This window comes from Drosophila mauritiana, chromosome 2L (assembly GCF_004382145.1).
Source record: "Drosophila mauritiana strain mau12 chromosome 2L, ASM438214v1, whole genome shotgun sequence".
Lineage (NCBI taxonomy): Eukaryota > Metazoa > Arthropoda > Insecta > Diptera > Drosophilidae > Drosophila > Drosophila mauritiana.
In genome coordinates this window covers 214845-231660 of record NC_046667.1, presented here as the reverse complement: position 1 = coordinate 231660, position 16816 = coordinate 214845, and the positions used below count along the sequence as shown (strand labels likewise).

General features: G+C 48.5%; 1 protein-coding gene across 7 annotated transcripts in view; it reads right to left on the bottom strand.

Moving 5' to 3' along the window:
- The window catches only part of LOC117150430 (protein split ends), a 44449-nt gene that overhangs the window by 3670 nt on the left and 23963 nt on the right, over positions 1–16816 (bottom strand). For 3 of the 7 annotated variants that reach the window (XM_033317321.1, XM_033317336.1, XM_033317361.1), the window contains 5 exons: positions 14386–15707; positions 13345–14316; positions 12610–13272; positions 12449–12555; positions 41–12149 (listed from right to left, as the gene is read on the bottom strand). In XM_033317321.1, the coding sequence (XP_033173212.1) occupies positions 41–12149; positions 12449–12555; positions 12610–13272; positions 13345–14316; positions 14386–15707 (15173 nt within the window). Of the gene's footprint in view, positions 1–40; positions 12150–12448; positions 13273–13344; positions 14317–14385; positions 15708–16022; positions 16181–16816 lie in introns of those variants that run through there. The other 4 variants (XM_033317312.1, XM_033317329.1, XM_033317345.1 and 1 more) reach the window with 2 other exon arrangements.

The following is a 16816-nucleotide window of genomic DNA, read 5'->3' as shown; positions in this document are numbered from 1 at the left end:
CTATGGCCGTAAGGAACAATATGGGTATTCTGCAACTTACCAGCTACTGGTACCACTGAATTGACCTGCTGCTGAGCTGATTTCAAGACTGCAGCTGATACCGGTGGTGGACTGCCCACACTTCCTGGAATAATCTGTCCAGACTGCAGTCCGTGCAGTACGGGATTTGGCTTTCCAGGCGGCGGTGAAGGGTTCAGTTGATGCTGCTGAGGCTGCAGATGTGCTGGTAGTTTCTGTTGCAGTAGCATGCCAGGATGATTAGGCATAATTATTCCATGAGGAGGCATTTGTACCTGAGCTCCCTTTTGCTGATTGTTTTGCTTATACAAATGCTGTTGTTGCTGCTGCTGAACGGCTGGCAAAGTTGGTGTCAAAACAGTGGGTGCATAGCTATAGTTCGGTTTAGTCAACTGCAGGTGAGGGCCTGTTGATGAAGTTGGTGGAAGCTGCTGTTGTTGCGGCTGAGGCACCACCGACGCCTTTGAGCTGACCACATGCAATATTTGCGGCGGGGCTGCTGATGCCGCTTGCTTGATCACCACCGTTTGCGGCTGCTGCTGCTGTGGACTTATAGCAGATCCTGGGCCCAATTGTTGCTGCTGGCTAGGAATTCTTGGAGAGTGCGGAGAGTGTGCTGCTGGTGGCGGCACGTTGACCTGAAGATGTTGTTGCTGTTGCAGGTGACGTGCAATGATCTGGGGCTGTACTAGTTGTTGATTTCCTGCAGTATCCGTGAGCAACATGTGACCGGAATGCGGTGCGTGCTGTGGTGGTTGACCTACTGCTTGCTTTGTGGGCGTCAATTGCTGCTGGATATTCTTTTCTCTATTCAGGACGTGAGCTTTAAGTGGTTGAGGTGGCCTAACAGTGCTATGCTGCGCATGCTGCAGCACAGTGGGCAGGGGATTCTGCTGTAGGATGATGGGTTGTTTTGGTTGAGCCACAATTTGCGGTTGTTGCTGCTGAATAACCTGCGAGGCGTTTCCTTTCACCAGAACACTTACAGGTTTGTTCAACAAAGCGGCTGCCGAGGTCTCAAGTTGTACCGATTTTCCTAAGGCTGTAATAGGATTTGGAACTCCAGACGGAATCAGAGTAGTATTTATCTGTAAGTTAGCTTGTTGTTGTGGTGGTTGCTGCGGATGTTGCTGCTGCTGCTGCTGTAGCTGCGGGGTAGGACCTGCTTGACCGTCTTCATTGCTGCTGTTGGCAGGTGCAGCAGCGGTAGCTGCTGGAAGATTACCCTCTTTGCCCTGGGGCATTCCAGCGGTGATGACTCCAGTAACGGGATCAACTAGAGCCTTGCTGACCGCATCCGCAACCCCACCGGTTATCTTTTGAGTAGCAGGAGCCGCTGTCTGATGCATCGGAAGCCCCCCGCTCGGAATGGATGAGTTGATGGCCTGGTAAGATTCTATCTCTGCTGCCGCAATGGCTTTTTTCTTGGGATGTTGAGGCATTGTAGGTTTGACGGGGACCATGGCTGGCACAGGAACGGTAACCGGGACAGCTACACTAACAGGCGCTGGTGTAGAAATTGGTGCCACAACTGTTACCGGTTCCACTTCTTTAGCATCTAATTGGGGCACATGCGACTCCACACCAGCTCCTTCTGGTGGTGCCAAATGACTGGCGCCAACAGTTGCATTAGACGCAGTAACTTCTTCAATCAAGTTTGCTGTTTGTTCACCGATTGTTTTTCTGTCCTTGGAACGCCTTGGACGACCCACTGCATTAATGATCTGTACCGCATCCGTCTTTTTGGCTTGAGCATTCCTGCCAGAACGTCGTGGTGGAGTTTGTGCACCTTTCGGCAAATGTGGTCCTGTTCCAGTTGGCGTGTTGGTATTTCGCACCACATCTTCAATTATATCGTCTACTGTGCTGCGATCCTCCTTTTCTTGTAGACGGCGAGATTTGCGTGTGTTACAAGACTCGGAGTTGTCTCCTCCGATTGGATCAATATTTGATGAAACCTCCGACTGCTGCTGTTGTTGTTGCTGAATTGTTTGCTCCATTTCACTAATATTCTTAATCGAGGGTTGCGTTTTATTAATGGTAAGGATAAGTCGTGGTCGTTGGTCCTCAGCAATGGGGGCAACAGATGAGATTGTCTTGGGCTTGTGCTCTTCACCACCGTCTTCATGGAACTCGTAGATATCTTGACCAGTTCCTACTTGACTTGCGACTTGGTTTTGTTCTTGAGCCTGAGTCAGGGCTTGATTCCTCGCCTTTTTCTCTGCAGCTGTCAACACAGAGCTGGTAGGAATAGGAGTTGGCAGTGGAGTCGAAGATGTAGCCGACGTGACCATTTCCAATCCCTTTCGCTGAATATCGAGCTGCTGCTGCTGAAGTTGCTGTTGCTGTAGTAGTAGATTCCTTGGAGGACGTCCTTTCCTGCCTCTGGTTACAGGAGCTGTTACAGGTTTTCTTAGCCTGGTTTGAACCCCATTGTCACCCGGTTGCACTACCAATGAATCCACTCCAGGCGGCGCAACTGTTACCGAGTTAAGGGGGAATCCTCCCACTTTCTTCGCTCCTCTCGGCTGGCGTCCCCTCTTAGCACTGCCTCCCCTTCCTGGAGGTCTCCCAACAGTGGGTATAGGTGGCTTTGCAGGCGGCAACTGCCTGGTCTCAGTTTCGTCCTCTGTATCATGATCGTTTGAGCTGTTCACACTGATAGAAGTAGTTGGAAGAGCAGTCTCTTGGGCCATAGAATGATTCCCAGGCTGCGGATTCGGAATAGGAGCCGGTCCAATTGCCTGCATTTCCGCTGTTCGCTTTCCATCCTTACTAGCCAATGGAGTGTCTAATTTCTTAATGACACTGTCTATATTTACCTCCTTAGCTGACCAGTAATCGCTGTCAACTTCCTTGGAGTCCTGTTCGATCAACTCATCTTGCTTGGGCTGCGAAATCTTAATTAGATTCTCCTCCGTTAAAAGAGAGGCAGCCGTATTCGCCGAGATTACCGCCAAACCTGTTGTAGGAGTGGGTGTGCGAATCACCGAAACACTTTCCGATGTTTTCAGGGCTGACATAGGTTGTGTTGGTTCTACTTGACCAGGTGGAGTGCTATCCTTCCCCTGGTTTTGAGGATAGTGTATGGCATTACCTTGGGCTTGTGGTGGTGGAACTTGATTTTGTGCAACAATGTGTTGTTGGACAATTAATTTCGGTGTATTTTGTATCACATTGAGAGGCGTTTGAAGGGGTAGATTTGCTCCTGGCGACGACAGCTGCTTCTGATGTGGATGACCAGACGACGATTGCTGGTGTGGCAATTGTTGCTGTTGGTTTGGCTGCGAATGAGATCCAACTCGTGTTAACATGGCGGGAGGCTGGGCACCCTGATTAACAGAAACCAAAGTATTGGGTTTGCAAGGTGAACTGTGGGGCAATTGTTGAGGATGATGCTGCTGAGGCACACTTCGCGCTGGAAGCTGGGAATTATGTTGTTGAGATGCAAAAATCGACGGAGGACCTCCCAAATGGCCGACTCCTTGAGGCGACTTTTGCTGTTGCTGGGGTCCATGAATTTGCTGCAGCTTTTGTATTTGCTGCAGTTGCTGTTGCTGAGCCTGATGCTGTTGGTTCAACTGCTGCTGCGATTGATGTTGCTGTTGGGATAGGTGTTGTTGTGCCTGATTTTGTTGCTGGACCTGCTGTTGCTGTTGGGATTGGTGTTGCTGAATCTGTTGATTAAACTGCTGCTGAGCTTGATGTTGTTTCTGAGTCGGATGTTGTTGGGCATGAAGTTGCTGATTCAAATGTTGCTGGTTGTGATGTTGCTGCTGCTGCGCTTGTTGGTGCTGCTGAGCTTGATGTTGCTGATGCATTTGCTGTTGCGGGGCTGATGTTAATTGTTGCGACTGACCGTGAAGTTGTTGCTGCTGCATGTGTTGCTGTCGTTGTATCATTTGCTGATGCATGAACTGCTGCATGTGCTGCTGGTGCTGATGTGTAGTCATCTTGGCTATCACCTGTGGCTGCTGCAGATTCTGATGGGCATTTACATGCACGTTCTTATGCGGCGGAAGGCTGCCCAAGGGTGGCGAGCTAGCCACCTGCGATTGGGTTGCCTGTTGTGGCTGTACGGTAACCACTTTACTTATGATCGTCGGATGATGTGGAACCTGTATCGGTGTCATCTTTTGTAGCGGAATAGTCATTAACTGCGGTGTCGTCTGCACCTCAGGCACAGATTTCGGCGAGGCTTGCTGTGGTACCTGCTGGTTTCTGGGTTGGTAACTGTTTACTTTGCTGGTGGTAGGCGAATTGCTGCTGGACAACACTCGAGTCGTGGGACTTGCCAATGGACTAATGTTGCTACTTTGAGGGCTGGTTATTAGCGCATGTTGCTGCTGTGTATGCTGAACCTGTTGCTGGGGTGATGGTTGGCTTACCATAGGACGCCCAACAGGACTCAGTTGACCCACCAGCCGACTTTGGGCTACACCACGACCTGGTGAATGAAGCGGACTGTGTGGGGATGGGGCCCGAATGCCAACCATATAAGTTCCAGGTTGTTGAGGATGATGTGACTGAGGAGACAACACCATTTGGGGGACCACAAAGTGAGGTGTTTGTTCTGGTATAGATATCGTTGGCGGTTGCATTATCAAGGATTGCGTCCGCATTGCTGGCTGAGGTGTAATCGGACCCTGCTTGGGAGTTGAAGCCTGCGGCATGGCATTCTGACTTGCAGTTGGACTTCCAAAGGATATTGATGCAGACACTGAAGCTGTGGTAGATGCGGTGCTCGTATTAGAACAACTGCTCATCACGTTGGACAGATCCAGGTTGATCACGGAATTTGCATTTATGCCGCTACCCGTTGAGTGCGGTGCAGGCAGGACGGTCTGCACAGGTTGCACCAAAGGCTGTTGGAGTTTACTGATAGTTGGTGGTTCAATCTTAACAGGAGAAGAGGATAGGCCTGCGGGTACTGTTTTTGGCGTATCCAAAAATGGCAACTTAGTGATCACAGAAGGTTGCGGTGTGGACTCCTTGCTGTGCTTCGGCTGAGACTCTACGTTAGGTACGTCTATATTTGCGGTTCCTCTGGGAGTAGGACTGTTATTGCTAATTGATTTCTCCGGCGACGATGAGCTCTGCACAGTTTCATCAATCTTGAGACTAGGCCCACTACTATCCGCTTCGTCTGGGTTCTCTTCGGTGTCCGTATCAATCTGCAGATCCCTTTCTGACTGCGGAGTATCAGCCTTAATGTCCATCATATCTTCGTGCTTTAAACTTTGCACCGCCTTGTTGAGTTCTTCCGGATCCAACACCTCAACGACACGTTCTGATTCAATTTCTCCCTCAGGATCGGGGTCTGGTTCAGCCTCTCTTTCGGGTTCCATTTCTGGTTCCTCCAGAATGGACGCAGGCTCTCCGGCTGTTTCAATCGCTTTTGCAGCTAAAGCTGCCTCTTCATCCGGTTCTGCTATGACTAAAGTTGGTGTTTCCAATTCATTTACAGAGCTCATTTCATCCATGCCATCGAGGGAGTAGTCCGTCGTAGAGGAAGTGCCAAAACTTTCCCCCAACAGTGCGGATACGGCACTCTCAGTCTCCTCCTGAGAGATAGTCACGCGGGACTTGCTTTCCTCTAACTTATCCAACGGTTTAGTCGCACGTGGAGGGGATGCTACCGGAATTTTTGGCTCATCTAGTAAAGATGTTGAATTAAATTCTGCTGAAATAGATTGCACGGCCGATTCACTAATCCTATCGTCAAGCTGACCATCGAAACCGGGAATGAAGCTTTCCTTCTTCTTGCATTGAGCAGAAGCACTGGTAGGCGAATTATCTAATCCGGGGACTGCAGCCCCTGCTGCACTGACTCCCGCTGCTGTCGATGATGTAGGAGTGGTAGCCAAAGCAGAAGAGGAACTCACTGTACCACTGCTTACAGGTGTTTCTGCAGACTGAGTGGATAGCATGGAACTGTTGGCTATGGTTGGAGTTTTGGGTATCGGACTAATTAGGCGGGGTTTTTCACGCGAGGGAGTGAGACCATCGTTTCCACGACTTGAGGGCGTTGTTGGTTTCGCTTTTGGGGTGTGCAACGCATCATCGTCGTCGTCGCCTATAAGACATGGTAAGCTAGGAGATGGCTTACAGACGGGTGGCGAAGAGATATGCTTGGCGTCCAATTGCAGGTCTGCATGCTTGCTAGCAGCTTGAACGTTGACAGTAAGCTTTCCAGGAGTAGGAGGTGCGGATGAAGTGGGAGTCACATTTGGCAGGGATTCCCTTCGCTGTTGTTGCAACAACTTTTCTTGCTTTTCCTCCCTAGACCGCTTCTTCTTTTTCTTCTTGTCTTTACTTTTATGCTGGTCCTGCTGCTCCGATTTGACACCCTGTTTAGTCATCTCCACTGAGTTGTTGTCTTCGTTATCAGAGAATCGGAATACATCTGCCATATCCGATCTATATGTGGCGGCCGTTGAAGGAGTGGCTTCTTCTGAAATCGGCTTGGTATCAAAGTCATTCATTAGTTGAGCCTCTAGAGCCCTCCCTGCTTCATCCATATCCACGCTGTTATCATCATCCACCTTAGTTTCAACTTTGGAAGATTTCTGGTGAATTTGATTTTGCTGTTCTCGTTGAGATTTTTCGCGTCTCTTTTTCTCGCGCTTCTCTCTCCGGTGTCTTTCCCTATCAGCATGAGAAGATGAGCTGCTGCCTCCCGAGAGGCGACTTCTCTCCAGCTGCTGTTGCTGCTCAGGCTCATGTACAGGTAATTGAATATGTGCTTCCTCATTTTTGCTGTTAGATGTGGAAGGTTCTTGTTTGTACGTTTGCAAAGCAGCTGAGACAATTGGACCAGTAGTAGACACGGAACTAGGTATACTGTCTTTATTAGTTTCCGCTTGCTCGGGAAACTGCGATTCTTCTTCATCGGAAATAATGCCAAAAATAAACTCCATTTTATCCTCTCCTCTTTTTGAAGTTTGGGCCGTCAAAGGCGCTGACGTTGGAGTGGCAGGCAAAGAAGGTGAGCTAGTAGGATGGGCTCCACCTGAGTTGTATATTTTGGTAGTGGAGGAACTATCCATGCTCTTCGATTTCTTTGACTTTTTTAGTCGATGCCGCTCTTCTTTCGTTAATTTTTCGGAACTTGTATCATTGGTGGTAGGCGAATTGGGAACAGTGGATTCCGTCATATTCCTAAGCTTCTCACGTTTCTTCTCCTTCCTTTCCTTGTGCTTTCTCCTTTCGCCGGCTGAAATCTCTAACGGTAGGGAAGCACACTCAGTTTTTAGATCATCAAAATTATCGAACTTCGTCTTGCACTCGGAGGATGAATGGACATCAAATATGGAGGGTGTTAACGGGGCCATCACCAAAGGAGTTTGAGTTGCCGAAGTATCCGCTGTGGAAGAGGATTTTAAACGTCGCTTGCTCTTTTTATGTTTTTTGCGAGTTTCTGGAGAGTACTCTTTAAGCTTTCCAGTATAGGTGTATGCAGAAGAATTATAGAAATCTCCAAGCTCTGTCTTTATTTCACGTTCCGTCTTCAGTTTCCTCTCCTCTATTGAGGAATTTGAATCATGTCGAGACTTGAACTTCTGTTCCTCGTCGGAAAGCTGTTCCCGCTTGATTTCCTGAGCAGGAGCTGTAGGATGCTCTTGCTTAATAGTCAAATCAGGAACCGGCTGGGATTGAGACTCAGAATCAGATGCAATCCTGGTGGAGTTGGAGTTTCTTTTTCCAAAATGACTATGCTTCATCACATTTCTTCTTATTTCATCTTCGGAGCTGTCATCACCATCGCAAAGTCTTCTTAAATTCTGTTGCATCTGACGTACTCGGTTAGCATCAGCTAGGGTGCTTGCTTCCTGTTGATGCTGATCTCCGTGCTCTGCATCCGAATCGGAGGAAATTCGCCGTTGGTGGGTCTCCTCATCGTCATCATCATCGCTGCTAGACAGTCCAGGATAACGACCATGGAAACTGCTACTACCACTATTTCGATGTTGTCGATCCTCGAACTCAGTGTCCGAGTCTCCATCATAGCTAGTAGAGCGCTTCTTTTTGGCGCGAGATTGCTTTAGCTGCGAGAACTTCGCCTTAATCTTTTTTTCCTCCGCCTGGCGTTGCATATTCTTGCAGCTCCTGGCTTTTACTTTGTCGTACATAGATACATTTGGACAATCATCCGGGATATCGAAAATGGAGTGCTTCTTGGAGGCGTCATCTGTGTCGTCAGAGTCTGCGGAGCTCAACATCATCAGTTTGGCGCGAAGTGATTTAGATGAAGAATGATGCCCTTCATCAGATCCCCGTGATGACTTCCGCTCCACACTCCTCCTGTGGTGTTGATGATGGAGTTTTCCGCTCGAAGTATTAGTGGCTGCTGAGCTGAGCTCTCCAGCAGACCCACTTCCCGCAGCAGAGATTCTCCTGTGAGGATTATGCTGCTGTGGTGTATGCTCTTCATCTGTATTCGTGGATTCTGCCACCGAATGCCGCTTTTTTTCCCGATGGTGATGATGATCTCGCTTACTCTTATGTCTAGAAGATGAACTATTCGCATGACTACTAAAGTGCTCCCTCTCCTTTTCTCTTTTGGGTTGATGAGACTGTTGCTCCTCCTCACTTGTGTTTAAGTTGTGCTTGGTTTGGGAAATGGGATCTACCACCACTTCAATGGAGGAGTTGGTTTCTATTGAGCTGGCACTGCCCTTTTGATGATGTTTATCTCGACGATGGTGATGTTTTGAGGACGAGGCGGAACTTCCTCCACAACCGTGGGGCCTTGAAATGTGTGAACTACTATTTTTATCTTCTTTGAAACTACTGCTTTTGTGTTCCTTGGAGTCCCGGCGATCATTTAATCTTTGATTACTGCTGTGAACTGAGATGTTCTGAGAGTTCTCTATTCTTATGCGCTTTACGTAATCCTCATGATGAATTTGATGACTCGATCCGCCGCATGCTCCACCACCTCCAGTACTGTGATTGCTTTCCTGCGAGCTAAGTCGTCGCTTATGCAGGCGCACTGGGGAATTTCTAGACAACTTTCTCGAGCGATCCTTTGGGGTGTTGTCTGAAGGAGTTGATGGGGATGCACCAGGAGTTCCTTGAGCAAGGGTGTCCATGGCATTTTCCTTGTTGTGCTGACAGTCGCTTGCGGTGAGACTACTAGTCTCGCCAGCAATATCCATTTTGCTTTTTTGGTATGAAGATAGCTCACGCATCCTTCCCCCACGACCTTCTTGCTCAACATCCATAGCTCGGCGAGATTGTTCCTTCTCTCGATGCTCTCTTTCGCGTTGATCCTTTTCGCGGTGAAGTTCCTTTTCCCTTTGCTCCTTCTCACGGATTTCCTTTTCCCTCAAGTCTTTATCACGCAGCTCCTTCTCCCTGTTGTCTCTCTCTCTTTGTTCTTTTTCGCGCAGATCTTTTTCGCGGATTTCCTTTTCTTTTTGTTCCTTATCACGCTGCTCCTTTTCTCTAAGCTCTCGCTCTTCTCTTTCCTTTTTTTCACGATCCTCTTGGGTCTTCTTCTCCCGTTCTCTTTCTTTTTCCTCTTCTTTAGCTTTTCGGTCTTCTTTTTCTCTTTCCTCTTGCTGAGCCTTACGCTCCCTTTCCTCCCGTTCAACCTGCTTACGGAGTTCCTTCTCTCGCTTTTCTTTTTCCTGACGCTCCTTCTTCTCTCTCTCGTGGCGCTGGTTCTTTTCAGCTTTGTCCGCCGTATCATCGGCCTCGCTGGAGTCGTCTTCAATGCGGGGAGTAGCTGACTTAGAGGACTGGGAGGTAGACGAGTTCTTTCGCTTGTCAGAGGACGATGCATTTTTGTCAGACTTCTTGATTTTCTTGTCGCTTTCCGATCTATTGTTGTGCTTGCTGTGCAATTTTTCGTGGGTGCTGCTGATCTTTTTAGAGCTGGAACTCGAGGATTGGGATGTGGAGGTGCCACTTTTTTTTGTATGCTCTTCCTCAACAAAGGTCGGCTGTTGCGGCTTTTGTACGTGAATCGCTGCTGAGGCTAAGGAACTGTTACCGTTGGACGTTGATGATGAAATAGATGCAGATGTATCCACAGAAGCTGTTGCTGATTCCAAGGAAAAGTTAGTTGTGGCGCCTACGTTTGTACTACCTGGCACTGAAGCAGATTTCTGAAGCTGAACTCTCGCTGGCGAAGACTGAGGACCATCTGGCACGCTTAAGCTCTTCGTTAGATTATTTCCAGAGCTCTGGCCAGTTAATCTAGATTGTTTTCCCATTTCTGGAAGAGGTGGAGGAGCAGGCTGTACAGCTGGAGGAGGCGCAGCGGTGTTCGGTAAAGGCGGGTGACTGGGAAACGGATACTGCAATCCTTTTGTGGGTCCCGAGTTCGCAGCTGGTGAGGATGAGGAGGCAGCAGTTCCCCCACTTAGTGCTGCACTTGCGGTTCCTGGTGCTGCAGGTTTGGTAAGTTGTCCCAGGCTTGCGGTGGTAACTCCTCCCACCGAAGGCGAGGGTGATGGGCTGTTGTAGGGCGACATCGAAGCTTGAGGAGAGTTCATGGGTGATAAACTACTTAGTCTTTGAAGCAATCCCGCAGATTTGCTACTTGTCGAGTTACCCAATCCACCACTGCAGTTTCCAATAATTGGAGTAGTCTTGGTCGCCGCGAGATTAGGCAAAGCAGGTGAGGTGTTTCCACTACATGGCCCTCCAGGATGTCGGGACACATTAGCGACCAGTGAAGATCCAGCAACGATATTGGAACTCGATCCCAATGCGAAATCAGAGCTGGATGGGTCGTACCATTGGTTTTTATTTAGCCGTTGAAAATCGTCATCAAAAACGCTTTTCTTGGCTAGCACAGATTTGACAATGTCCGAGGGCTGCAGCTCATCAATATCCAAAAACTTGTGCCGTGAATTGCTCGCTGAACTGGATACTGTTCCGCTGGAACTGTTGCTATTTCCGGATGCCGAGCTTGTCTGATGAGAATTTAGACCAGTACTCAAATTCATGTGCATAGAGAGTTGCCATGAAGGCGTGGCACTCGAGGGCGTATGACCGGAAATATGTTCTCTACTGCTTCCCCCAGACCATCGTTCATAGTTTTCCTCAAAGTTGCGCAGTCTTTCATCCAGTGAAGGACTCCCTCCGGCATTTTGGCCAGGTACATCCGAGTCGCTGGAGTTGGAACTCAATGATCGTGGACGTGCTGGACTAGCCATCAAGCAAGTGTTAGAAGATGAGGATCCGTGCAATTGCTGCGACTGTTGTTGGTGATTATGTTGTTGGTTTTGGTGGTGTGAAGAGGAACGCCAATATCGAGAGGATGGGCTGGGCAGGAATGTGGATCCAGAACAGGAGCCCATTCCCTGACTGGCGTTAAGACTAGAGTTGTTAAGGGAGCATGCCGAGGAGGAAGCAGCTCCTACGCCCCCCAACCCTCCGGAAGATCCTCCTCCCAGTTGCTGCTGCAGATAGCTATTTCCTGCTCCTCCTCCACTGCTTCTGGACTGCTGTTGTTGGAAGAAAAGTACTCCAAACTTTGGAAGGGGGAGCCACATCACATCCCTGTTTCTTTCCCGAACTCTTTCTCTGGGCGGAGGCAATCGACGTGGCTCTGTGGGCAGAACTTCAGGTCGCTCATCACACAGCGGCGTACCAGGGCGAGATCCATCCGCACTTTCGCCACCGCTGGCCTCGTGTGAGTGATGGGAATGTAGTTGATGTCCCCTGCCTCTGGAGACATGATGATGATAGTCATCCGCCGGAGTTAAACTACTTAACCCACCCAAACCAGATCCACTAGAACTATTAGTGGTTGAGGATGAGCTGGGTTGTTGCATAGTAGTGGTCACTCGCCTTCTCTTTGCTGCCGCCGAAGCATTCATCATGTGCTGTTGATCCATGCTGCTGGCTCCCACGATTCCGTGCCGGAAAGCCGAGGAACTAGAGAGCGCCGACAAAGCTCCCACATCGATGGACGGGCGACGGCAACTAAGCATCAGGGATTGGGGAGCCGAGGGCAGGTGGCCAGGGAACTTAATGCTTGGTGAACCACTTGGGGTCTCGGATACCCTTCGAATCTCGCTTTTGCGGTTTAGGGGATCGTGTATCACATCACAGTTGGACAGTAAAAGAGGGCTTGGTTTATTGATGCTGCTGTGCTCGCCAGTGGACTCCACCTAAATTAAAACGATATTACCAATAAGAAGTTGTTTTTGTTTTTTGAAAACTGTTCCGGTTATAATGCGTTAGCATACAGAAAATAAGAAAGAAAGCTGGATTTGGCAAATCCAAGTTTAGGTACATTACCCTTGCAGTTATTATTTACAACGTATGCACCGAAAATAATAACACTTTATGAATAAACTTTCTAGTTATTTTATATTATATTCAACATATTTTTTCTTGTAAACTAACTTGAAAGCATATCCATTTAAAACGTGGAACAAGCGGTGTATTTGTTAAAACATTTACTTACCCCGCTAGCATTGGAATGATGGTGGTGATGATGGTAATCCATTTTGATGCGCTTTCGGGGACTGACCACGCCTTCATCACCACTGGACGGGCATTCCTCAACTTGTTCTGCCAATTGGAAACGTTGATTGTGCACTGGGTGCAAGTCTTTAGGTGTCTTACCGCAACGTCTCCTGCTGAGAATGCTGCCTCCGGATCCAGTAAAGCCTTCAGCTCCACCCGTAATTTGATTGTTGTTTAACGTTCCATCAATGGATTCTCCGACTGCTGCTGTAGGTCCAGCAAAACAATTTACAGCGGTACCTTGTCGAGCGGTAATTGGAGAATCGCAGCGGACATCTTCAAACTGCGTGGAATTTCCTGCACCTCCAGAAATCTCCTCGGAGCTACGAAACCGGAGGCGACCAACTTCATTGAAGTCACAGTCGACGGTTTGACGCGCGTTACGAACCATTCGATGTCTTTGGGCCAGAGCGGCCGGAGACATAGGCAATGAACTTGAAGAGGAGCTAACCCCTGGGGGCATGGATGTGCTCGCTGGTACTGTTCCGGAGGAGCTGACATTAGAGCTGACTATAGCGGACGCCAAGCTGGGAGCTGGCATCGCACTGCAGGCATTAGTACCAATGTTTGAAATAATGATGCTGGTGCTTTGGTTAATTAAATTGCTCGCGCTGGAGATTCCACTGCTTCCTCCTCCTGGCGTGTTGATGGGAGAGCAGTCATCGTTAGAGTTGTTTTGATGGCGGCTAAAGGAAGATGCACGAGATCGAGATTGCAGGGAAGAGGCGCTTGACTCATAGCGACTAAAGCGCGAGTTAGAACCTAGATGAGTATAGTATTGCATTAATAAGAAAGGTTTTGTATTTAATAAAATTTGCAAACAATTATATTTACCCGAACTTTGTTGTTGCTGTTTCTCTTGTTTATCGTAAAATGCGTCCTGGCACTCTCTAGATGCAAAATCCACTTGAAGCTTTCTTCCCCGTAAGATCGTTCCACGCATATCCTTTACCGCGGCTTGGGCGTTTTGTACTTGGTCATACAAAACCAAAGCTAACTGCTTGCTTCTGTCGATGCTCACTTTAGTAACTGTACCAAACCGTGTAAACTGCGACTGAAGAAACGACTCGGGGACTTTTTCGCCCACACCATCGATCCAGACGCAATTGGTGGGCATGGATTTTCCAAAGCCCAACTTTATCCGGTTGCTGCCCAAGTGCTCACCGTCCATTTTGCGCATTGCCTTTACCACCGAGACAATGTCTGAATACTGACAGAAGGCATAGGCATTCAGGCCCTGCTTCTTGATATCGATCTCAATAATCTCGCCAAATGCCTCAAAATGACCACGCAGTTCGCCGGCTGTAATGTCCTTCTCAAGGTTCCCGATAAAGAGTGTCCTTGTCGACTTGGGATGATACTCATCCAGCTCGGCTTCGTAGGGTCGAAACTCGTTGTCCTCGACATCATAACCCTGGTACGGTTCGACTTCAATTTTGCAGCCGAAAAAGTGTTTGTCATGAGAGACCTCCAACGCTTTTTCAACGTCATCCGGCTTCTTAAAGCAAACCAAAGCATAGCGTTCAGAATTTTGTCCCACAACCTTAACCCACGTAACCTTGCCGTGCTTTTTGTACTCATGAAATAGACCATCCTTGAGGGATGTGTCCGAGGAACGGGCGGGCAGGTTGCGGACTCGTATTGCCAGCGGCCGGTTGTCTTCGGAATGCACGACGGGATTGGCCGTCAGACAGGAGGATCCGCTGGAACTAGAGCTACTGCTTGAAGATGAACTAGACCCACATCCCCCTCCGACGCCTGCACTGCTGACGGTGCCAGCTGTGCCACTGGGATTTGAAGAGTTGCCTGCGGGAGTAGAACAAAGACATTTAATACGACATATCTCTAATATAATTTTGTATGATCGTAACTTACTGGTTACTGCGACAGAATTAACGGTGCGACTGCTGCGCCCCTCTGCCATCGCACAATTGCCCGAAGACTGGACGGGACTGGACGCGTGCGAGTGGGATGAGGAGTGCGATGAGGAGGAGGAGCTGTGCGAACTGCTGTAGCTACTCGGTGAGCGCGAGTGCGAGCGACTGGAGGAGGTGGTGCTGCGTCCGTGCAGGTTATGTCGTGTCCGGATCGGATGCGTTGGCACCCCATTGTCCACGGCGGCGGCCAAAACAGCGGCCACATTTAGAATGTCACCGCTGGCTGTACCGGAATTGGAACAAACTCCCGCTTCTGCTCCCGATCCTAACCCCATCGATCCTGCTGCTCCAGAAGCTATCGTGGGCATTGTTGGAGTCGCCGTGGTTATTGTATTATTTAAACTATTACTACTAAAACTATTGTTTGTGATTGTACTTGTCGTAGTCAAAGGAGTAGCTCCTCCAGCCCTTACTGGTGATTCCGAACCAGAGCGTTCTCCTCCGCTTCCCGCTGCTCCTGCCCCCTTAAGTAGCTTATTGAGTTTGCTGCTGTGCAGAAGCATATTTCGTGAGGTGGCGGTGTTCAGTGAGTCATCCGCAGCACTTCCCGCATAGGCCACGCTTCGGTGCACGGCCGTGGTCTGCGATTGCGACTGAATCTGTGGCTGTCCTTGAGCGGTGGAGGGACAAGATCCGGCTCCTACCACTGGACTGCTGGTGTAGTGCGGGTGTTGAGGATTCTGAAGATGCGGATGCTGGTGCGGATGATGGTTGATCGGTGAGCTGCTCATTGTGAAGCCCACGGCTGCTGAGGCGCCGGCATTGCCACTGCCACCAGAACTTTTCAATTGGGCCGTCGTTGCAGCAGTGGCGGCTTCGTACCATGACTGTGGTGGAGCCACCCGCGCGCTCTGATGGTTCTGGTGGATATTCTGGGTGCTGCTGCGGTCGCCTAGCGCCTGCGGTACTCCCCCAGGACCTGAGCCTACCAAACCTCCAGTCCCAGTTCCAGTTGCTCCCGATCCCGATCCTCCAGCTGTGCAGGCTGCTGTCGTCGTCGTCGTGTTGCTGCTGTTGATGCCGCCGCCTTGAACGCTGGCAGAACCATTCCTGTACGGCCGATCTCGGTTGCGCGATCTCTCGGAAGACCCTCCTGCCGCCGTAGCGAAGACTGACGCGGAGGCGCTCACGGACGAGGGACTGGAGTTTGAATTTGCCAAGGAAGTTGAGTTGTTCGCTTGATACTGAGTGACTAAACGGCTGGTGGTGCGGTCGTAATAATTCCGTTCGAAGCTGTTTGTCGGTGGTTCCTCTGTAGACCTAAAATAGTGTAGAACAATACATCAAACTTCAGAAACACTATATGTGTATGTATTTGTTATAGCGTCTAAATAAAGGGCAAAAATATGTTTTAATTTAAGCATAATTAATTTAGCTTTTTCTGCTTTGTCTTTATATATTTTTGTACCACTTTTTTTGATTATCTATGTAAAAACATTTACGCATATACATATAGTACATGCATATGTATATATTGAATTAGGGTTGCCACCACTTTGTTTTGCTTTTTTTAACTACGTATGCATGGTCATCGCATTACCAATGTTCATGATGCTTGCCAAAATAGTAACCCACCTTCTCATATTATTTATCGGTTCTCGTTGGGAAAATCGTTGTCGTTGTAAGCATTGCTACATGGGTAATCCCGGTTTAATTTATCAGCCCCAGAACCGGGCGCCCCAATATTTAGTGCTAACATCGGGAATCAGTAATGTACCAAATCTATCGTTTTTTTTTTTTTGCTTATCCGCTCCCGATTTCTTCGTACTATTGATAAATCGGCACTAAGAAAATTTTCACTTGGTCAAATAAATAAACGGGCGCCAATTAAACTGACGTGCGGCTTAATCCGCCAAGTTCTTCCTTTATTTGTCTGCGTCTGTTTACGCGGCTACACATACAAACAAATATCTCACACACTGATGCGTTTGCACACACGAAAACTGCTACGAAGAAGTACAAACACAGAAGCAAAAAAGCCGGGAGAGCCACGTTTTTCTTTGCTGCTATATTTAATAGCCAACCGGTTTTTAGTGTTAAATATTTTATTATTCCGTCACTCTTACACGGTTTAAGGCTTTCCTTACGTTATTTGTTCTTGCGATTTGCTCTTCATTTAATAAACAGTTCTTCCCCTCAGCTCATTTCGCTCACTGACTACCGATTTCATTATGTGCCGATATTCGTGTTTAGTGCTGCCAGACTGTCTGATACTACCGTAACGTAAGCAACTCTGACGTAAAGTAACCATACGTAACGTGAACCGTGTAAAAAGCGTGTCAATTTTCTGAATTTACATTTATCCAGAGCCATTTTTTTTATTTTCTATTTTAAAATTCGGAAGAGGCCAGGTAAAAATTTACAGTTTT